The 8,330-nt window shown below is 34.4% G+C and overlaps 1 protein-coding gene across 5 annotated transcripts; it reads right to left on the reverse strand.

Annotated features, from left to right (window-relative positions):
* Positions 1-96: 96 nt before the first annotated feature.
* LOC130972926 (putative methyltransferase At1g22800, mitochondrial) lies at positions 97-7,404 on the reverse strand. 5 transcript variants are annotated; one of them, XM_057897268.1, is made up of 12 exons: positions 6,609-7,404; positions 5,892-6,268; positions 5,713-5,799; positions 5,543-5,621; positions 4,888-5,029; positions 4,690-4,759; positions 3,543-3,607; positions 3,383-3,461; positions 2,740-2,827; positions 1,979-2,043; positions 1,791-1,880; positions 97-616 (listed from the first exon to the last, which is right to left on the reverse strand). In XM_057897268.1, the coding sequence occupies exons 2-12, from the start codon at positions 6,042-6,044 to the stop codon at positions 503-505; spliced, it is 1,032 nt and encodes a 343-aa protein (XP_057753251.1). In that variant the 5' UTR covers positions 6,045-6,268; positions 6,609-7,404; the 3' UTR covers positions 97-502. The 5 variants fall into 5 exon arrangements, with proteins under 5 accessions (XP_057753251.1, XP_057753253.1, XP_057753254.1 ...); XM_057897270.1 differs by having other exon boundaries at positions 5,892-6,194; positions 6,585-7,404; XM_057897271.1 differs by having other exon boundaries at positions 5,892-6,200; positions 6,585-7,404.
* Between the last annotated feature and the right edge of the window lie 926 nt (positions 7,405-8,330).

An 8,330-nucleotide genomic window follows, 5' to 3' on the forward strand; every position in this document is an offset into this window, starting at 1 on the left:
TATCAAATAAAAATGATAAACTTAAACTCGACAAAAATATATTAAGAGAAAGTATAGGGAAAAAATGGAATATTTGTACAATGTGTACAATAGAGGTTTAGAGAGTATTAGAGATATAACCATTAGTGTTACCTTTTTTCATCAGCTAAAATTCTTGGGATGAGTAGTATCATGACATGATATTAGAGTTCTAGATATGAAAGGTTTGAGATGTTTATTAAGATACGGTTGGTAGATACAGAACAAATCCTCAACCAAAAATGGTGGTGTGTAGTGCGTGGTACTGAGTTACCAAGTCAACTCGGTTAACTCGTGCATGTGCATGAAGAAGCCATGTTTGAATGATGAGTATTTATAATGTCACTTAAAATCAAAGTAGATGATCCATTTCGTAATGTGGCCATGATCTATAGAATGTCGCACTTCATGCCTCATCATTTGGAATAATAAAATAATCTATTCCCCTTTATTTCACTGTATGACAATGGTATACAGCACATACTCAACTATGGTTTCCAAATTGCTTCTGAATATCCTTAAAAGATATAGTGGCTGATCCCCTTGTTTTTGCTTTCTGTTGAGAAGGATGTTCCCTCCACCCCGTCATGTAAATCACCTACAAAATCACAATAGTAGAAACAAAATTGTTGTTAGTTGTTATGAATGCAAGAGGGCAATGAGGTAAAATCACAAATGAGCAAGTGGCACTGGCAGGTGATGCATGTGTGTGTTAGAAATGAGGAGCAAGTGGCTGATAGTGAAAACAAAGCCACAAGACTCTCAAGGTGGCCAATTCCAACTTCCATCATTAGAAACTATGACTCCTCTCAAGTTTTCCTTTGAGTAAAGGACAAATAAACTCTTGAAGATTTACATTTCAGACAGATTAGTCCTTAAAAACAAAAAAGTACTAATAAAGTCCTCTAGGATAACAAACGCGGACAAGTTAGTTCAAATTAAGACCTTCTACCCCAATCATAAGGACTAATTTAAAGGTAATGTATCTACATCTGCTATCCTAAAAGACTTTATTGGTATTTTTTTCAGGTGTGATGTTGCGCTTGATGACGCTAGTTAGAGCCTTTTTTTTTCCTGTTTCCGTCGCAGTTTTGCTCCGAGATACCAATACCTTTACACACACCTCCAATACTCCTACACATATTCCTATTATACTTTCCATATCTCAATACCTAGTTCATTTCAGTTTTGATTTTATGTAGTTGGCACTGAACATCTATCTCATCGGTTGATGTTTCAGTATTTCTCTGTTGGGTGCTCCATTTGGAGCTTTCATTCTGTAAATTCTGAATTGATACTTTGATAGCAAGGTAAGAAAGTCTTAAGCCAGATTGATTGAACTCCTACAGCAAATGGATACAGAAAACAATGAGCATTGTTGCTCGAATTGAAGCGTCCGTTGAAACACTAATCCAATATCAACACTCTTCAGATTCATCTCTTAGTTGCCGACATTTAGGTATCGGAGGAAATCAGAATTGGCATCAGAATGGGACCAGCAGTGCACATCAATCTCCCCAATAGAGAAGAGTCATACCACATAGAATTCCACTAAATCTTTCAACACATCTATTTTCTATATAATTCAACTATTTCAGGCTTCCATCACAAAGAAGGATAATATATGTATTAAAGAAAACTTGGATGGAACTCAAAAGCTTTGAAACTCTCTCCTTACTGCTTGACCATCAGAGTCTGGAAACAACACACTAATTCGAGTTTTGATAGACTAATGATTTTGTTAAGCTCAAATCGCATTTCTATTTGATTACCTGGAAGGTTGCAGGTACTGTGCCATCTTCTTCAGCAAACATTGAATCATAAATAGCTGCAGTTGCTAAGGCAGTGTCCCTCTTTAAGATCTGTTTCAATCAGCATCCCAAGGTTCAAAATTTGTTGAGTATAATTTAATTTAAATACACTAAATAATCATTGTTGTGAAAAGAAAGGAAAGCGTTACAGTATTCATTTGAAAAAGAGAGTTCGTTTCACCCATTGCTCGTAAATGTTCTATAAGCTCCAAGGCTGCACCAGAGAAACAAAAGCCACCAATGCAAAAATCAATTGCAGAAGGTACAAGTTTATGGAAGCAAGCAATATACTAAACAACTCATTATAAACTAACAATGATTAGAATAGATCAAATAAATGAGAAGATTCTGTTCTATAGCTTTTAGTTATTAGCGTCACGAACATCAATTATTCACTTTCCTCAAATAATCATTCTCAGTTGCAAGAAAAGATTGTTGGCTCCTGGTGTGTTACTGTATATTCTGGTAAATGAACTAATTGGGATAACTCAACGACATCGACCTAGATGGTTTAAAAAACTAGTACAACATCCACTGGTGCTATTTGTTGGGGAAATAACCTAATACAAAGTAAACAAAATGGTGCATACTTGACAAGTAAAGGAATCGACGAAGAAAGACCATAGACAACCATTAAAAAGGGATTACATTTTAAGGGCTCATATGTGGATATGGACTTTCAGAAAAATAATTAAAAACCCATGCAGTGACTTATCCAGAACAACAAAAAATATTGGTAATATGGCCGTGTATAGCTGAAAATTACGCATAACAGAAGAGAAGGGAAATATTAAATTGGAGTTCAATGATATGGCATGTGATAAAAGCCACAAATGTTCATATGCCAGCAAGTAGCTTCTTGTTTCGTCATCAATGAAAATTGCAATTTCAAACTGGGAAGAGCTCTCACCACTTTCATATTTAACTGTATATTCATCAACATCAACACCAGGAAGGGTGAAACCAGCCCTTGTCAAAAGATTTCCAGCATCTCGAACCTAAAATTGGAGCACAAAAAGTCTTGTCAGTTCCAGCTTTACTCTTTGCTTTTTGGGTGCTTTTTTCCTCTCTCTCTTTTTCCTCTTTTTCTCCGCCAGGGAGAAAAAGGAGGTGGGGGGCAGGGAATGATACAACTCTACATCACAGGCATAAATGTCAGAACTAGCCACCTTAACCAACAGATCTTAGAACGGTATGCTTGATAAGACTAATGTTTCCATGCGAGAAGTGATAAACAAACAAAATTCCTTATTACCAACACCAACAATAATTAAGAATTAATTTAATCAAAATCAACAATACAATCGGAACACTGCAACAAAGAAACACATACTATTCAGCAGGACTTGCTTAAAACTAACCACCAAAAATGATTAAGAATTAATTTCAAATAAAACCATCAACATGATTGGAATAGTGGTACCTGACAAGAATTAGCACCAAAGAAACACAATCTATTCAGAATAAATACCACTGCATAGTTGCCATCATTCAAAATAAAGCTGATCTTAAGTACAAAATAAATACTATAACAGTTTGGTAATAACACATGCCTGAGCCAATGGTGATACTCTGGGACTGATCCCTCCTTCACGCTCCATTTGTGCTACAGTACAAGCTATTCTTAGTTCCCTGGTGATAGAAAAAGTATCACAAAAATGCTCCAATATATTGGCTTGCCAAAGAACTTTCTAGAAATTAAATAACAGTCACTTTAAGGTTTCTCCACCAAGAATAGCTGCTAAAAATAGGCCATCAGGTTTCAGCGCCAATCTAGACTGTAAAAGATAAAAATGTACATCAGAATAACAATAAAAGATTTTACAACCGACAATTTAGAATTTAGATAAGCAAAAGTTGATCAGCACATGCAAGTTTTCAGCGTACTGCTTATAAAATTATGATCAAGTTATCATCCAAATAACACCACTGTAGAAAGCCCTTTACATTACAGCTAATGAGGATTCCCTTTTGTCATGTTTTCTCTTCTCTCCCACAATTTCTTTCTTTTCTCTCCCCCTACTCTCCTATCTCTTATGTCTCTCACCCTCAAACCTTTTAGAATTGCAGAATGGGGGTTGCGGTAGCTACAACTATTTATCATATGCTTCTCTGTCACATTTACGAAGCAACATAGTAAGGAGGATGCATGATTTCTCAAACTGTAGAAAGCCTTACCTTCCATATTAATTGTTCTATGTAACATATTGTATTCTTTTCATTCTTTTATTCCCAATCTTTGGCACATGTTCAATAATTTAAATAAATAAATATGCATGAACATATAAGAGGTGAAATTGATTAATAGTCACAGGCCTCTATCCATGTTTACTTCAAATAGAATTGAAATTGACTCATGAAGAAAAGATAAGAAACATAGCCTTTTATCAAAGTCTGGGTCTAGCCGAGTGATTACTGTGGATACTAGAGTTTAGACAATGAGGAAACGGATAGAGAAATATGGCTTACAATAAGCCTGTTTACTCATTTTGTTACTTATTTTATTTGTTTAGAAGGATCTCTTATTCTCCTTTCATCTTGTATCGTTCATCCATTCTTTCCTGTCCTAGCGTTATTCTTCTTTTATCCCCAAAAAAAAAAAAAACAAAAAGAAAACAAAAAACAAAGCACCTATTTACTCAGAATCATCATAATACAATCTGTAACTTCTATATATTGGAGTTATTCTATCAACTCCTACCCAAGAAACCCTCAAAGAGGTATAAAACCCAAAAATAATTGTTGCTTTGATGTTTCAGAGAACTCTTTCAGGGACAACACTAGAAAATTTTAACCTCATCCTCATTATAAACTGAGCTAATAAGCACGTTAATCACAACAATTGAATCAGAGCATGTACCTGTATCATTGCTCCTGGCAGATCATTTGTCCAGTGTAGTCCCAAGCAGCTAATAACCAAATCCACAGAGCTGCAAAGAATATACAACGAATCAAAAAGAAAATTTAGAAGTTAATCAATATCAAGTGAACAATCAAAACATAAATATCACGTGAAAAGTTAGAGTTACATGAAAGTAAATCTGACTCCATGTGGCACCTTTCTTTGATTGGCAAAAATTCTTCATCAGCAACCACATACAATGTCTCAATGTTATCATTGTTAGAGGCATCCTCAGCATTTTTACACAGCTGTACCATTTCATAGGATGCATCCATAACAATAAGCTTTTCTATGGTACCTGAGATCAATCATGTATCATTGCACTACGTTATAGCATTGTCCATATACTAGCCAGTTAAAAGTTGGCAAATATAATTTTGCAAGTAGGAAATAGGGCCGTGTTTGTTTGCCCTAAGACAGGAATACAGAGACACAAAATTGTATTTAGCATATGAAATATGAATTAGTGATTGTGTCTAAAGATACTGAATTAGTGATGGACACAAAAACACTATAAAGAGACACAACTTATTTTTCATTATTCTTGTTAATTTTTCATAATTATATTTTTTATTATTATATTTTTCTTCCCAAAATTTTTGAATGAAAAAAATGAGAATAAATTAGATATTTATAATTTGTTCTAGTTTATCATCAAACAAAATACAAGAACACTAATTTTTATGTCTCTGTCTTTTGTGTCTTGTTTTCAATGTCTTGTCTTTTCCTATTTTCAGAACCAAACGTAGCCTAGGGGACACATGACAGTGTCATACTATGGATGAAAGATGTGCTTCATGAATGCACTTACGTTGGGTGTAGAGCGAGTGGGTGACTGGTAGCAAGGAGCCTCCCAAACACAATGCAGTAGGAAAGGTCTTCTTACAATCCTGAAAAAATCAAATAAAATAAAATTGGGCAAAGAAGCCATCTGTATTGTATGATAGAGATGGAAAAGTCATTAGTAGTTGGCTCCTATACTTGCAAGCGATCGAGGAGATTATGAGCAACAGTATTAAGGAAAGGGTCGTCAGAATTTGAGGGCATCAACCATGCAGCTCGGTCTCGCTGCACCAATCAACCAGATCAAAAAGCATTTGAATTAATTTGAGTATGGAATTACTTCTATTAAAAAAACAAGGGGGAGGGGGTGACAAGACCTGTTTACGCTTGAGTTGGCGGTCAAAGATCTTGACCCTGGAGCTCGAAGTTGAAGTATCAGTGCAGAAAGAAGCAGCAGAAAATGGATGTCTAATCCTACTTGTACACGCTGAAGCTGAACGCAACATGTAGGAAGCCAAATGCCTTGTCATTTTGAGTGAGCTTCTTCTTTGTAGTATGGAACCTAGTCTCTTGGGGCACTCTCTTATTTCACTTAATACTAATATTATGCCACTTCTTTTATAAACAGTGGCAGCGCGGCAAGGGCAGATAGGGGTGTCAAACAAGCGTGAAGCACTAGTCTGAACCTTTGCAAAAGAAAATTCTAACTTGGGGAGGATTCCAGTTAAAATTCCAAACAAACAAACAAGTGTACCTAAATATAATACCTCATTTTAATTAGTCAAATTTACAATTCATACTTATAATTCACAATCAGAACACTCCAATCATGTATACCTCAACAAAACAGAGGGAATTAGGCAATATTAGAAATCTTGGAATCATCATCATCAAGGAGCCACCAAATGAAATTGATTTGCTTTTACAGTGAGATCAGAACTAAGTTATATAACTAGCAATTCCTTGTTATTTCCATGATGGAAGTTCAACTTTCCAAAATCTAACATAAGATCAAACCTTAACATTCTCTATTCAAAGAAAGATAATTCACATAATAAGCACAACATTACCGATCAAATGCTCACGACACTAACAGAAGCTTTGAGTCAGCCCAGTATGAAATTCGCCATCACTCCTCGCACAAGCTTCAACGCTTTTGTTCTTCCCTCTTTAAGAGATGATTTAAATGTTAATACTTAACAGTTAGAACTAGAAGCTTTTATTCCTTCAGATGCTGTCACTAGGATGGTAACTTTGCAACTTGTAAGTTGTAACCCTTCCTTCTTTTTTTTTTTGTCAGGGACCCGGGCCACCAACCTGGCCCAGACCAAAAAAGAAGCCCTATGCTCCAACCCGACCCGAATTTCAAACCTGTGTTTCCCTCTCCCTTGCGCGAGACTGAATCGTGCCTTCCTTGCAGCTGCTCCCCCTTGGCAAATCGGCTAGATGATCGGAAACTTTCCAGTGCGGCGGCGCTCTGAACGAAGACAGCGTCACCGAAAGTCTCCCCTCGCCAGTCTGCTATCGTCCTCCTCTATTAACCGTAACAGCACCAGATCGTCCTCGTCTTCCTCGCCGGCACGACCTCGCCGTCCTCCCGTCGCCTTAGCAGCAACTAGTCGATCATGATTGTTCGTAGGAAGAGGCACAATTGATTTCATCCATAGCACAACCAGCAGTGAGCGACGGAGAAAATAGAAGCTTTTCAAACTGCCTTTCCCTCCCCTACTGCACCTGAGAACAAGACCGCCATTGATGATTTGCCTCACTACGGCCGCAGACTCGAAGCTCCACTCCCTCCGGCATGGAGCTCTCTGACTCTGATTCTATCCGTGGTTCGGTCTCGGTGCCTCAACCGCCGGCGACTTGGTTTTAGTTTGTTGGCTTGGGTTAGGCTTTGTCCCAACCCACAATGTCCAAACATAAAAAAAAAAAAATAGGGGTGGCAAAAGGTTTTGCCCATAAAACTTAACTTGGTAAAATTTTTGGAAGTAGTATTTGTATTTTTTATTTTATTTTATTTTTGGTAAACTAAAAAATTTACGTATTTATGTTTTTAATTTTTAAGAGATATTTATTGTTATTTGTATTTATTAAAATTTATTTTAAAAATATTTTGTTATTGTTTGTACCTATTAAAAATTATTTTTAATTTAAACTATTTTAATTTAATTAATCAAATACAAATATTACAGCTTTTAAAAATTAGTTTTTATAAACTACTTTTAAAATGTAAAACTTTTACTAAACTAGACCTAAGTTCGCCTCTCAATAAAAGCTTTAATTACTCTATTAATTTTTATAATTTTATCAAGCTATATTGCATAAATAAATAAAAAAATTAATTTTACTCAATTACAATTTTTTAAAAAAATTAATATTATAAAATTTTATTGTATAATAATTAATCTTACAAGCTAAAAATATTTTGTATACATTTATATTTTTATTTAAAAACAAAAGACTACTCTTATGATTTTTAAAATTTTAAATGGACTCATTTTTTATTTTGTAGTGATTTTTAAAAAATTGTAATCAAATAAAATTAATTTATTCTTTATTTATTTATGTAATTTTTTTAACTTTTAATCAGACTCTTATAATTTAAAAATTTTGTAATTAAATTTTTATATAAAACAAAAAAATGTATTTAAATTTTTATTATTTATCTTTTTAAAAAAGTTAAAATAATCTTAAAATATTTATTTTACAACATTTTATAATTTATCATATGTCAAATACAAAACTAATTATGTTAAAATTTGTATTTTTTTTAACAAAAAGGTTAGAAAGATCCTAATTTAAAGTCTTAATTT

The sequence above is a fragment of the Arachis stenosperma genome, chromosome 4, assembly GCF_014773155.1.
Source record: "Arachis stenosperma cultivar V10309 chromosome 4, arast.V10309.gnm1.PFL2, whole genome shotgun sequence".
NCBI lineage: Eukaryota > Viridiplantae > Streptophyta > Magnoliopsida > Fabales > Fabaceae > Arachis > Arachis stenosperma.

Excerpts from the sequence above, each read along its gene's own strand:
- LOC130972926 (XM_057897268.1), bottom strand. The coding sequence starts at position 6,044 with ATGACAAGGCATTTGGCTTCCTACATGTTGCGTTCAGCTTCAGCGTGT. Across the intron at positions 5,622-5,712 it reads ATCTCCTCGATCGCTTGCAA|GATTGTAAGAAGACCTTTCC; the intron begins GTATAGGAGCCA and ends TGATTTTTTCAG. Across the intron at positions 1,881-1,978 it reads CTCTTTTTCAAATGAATACT|ATCTTAAAGAGGGACACTGC; the intron begins GTAACGCTTTCC and ends TGATTGAAACAG.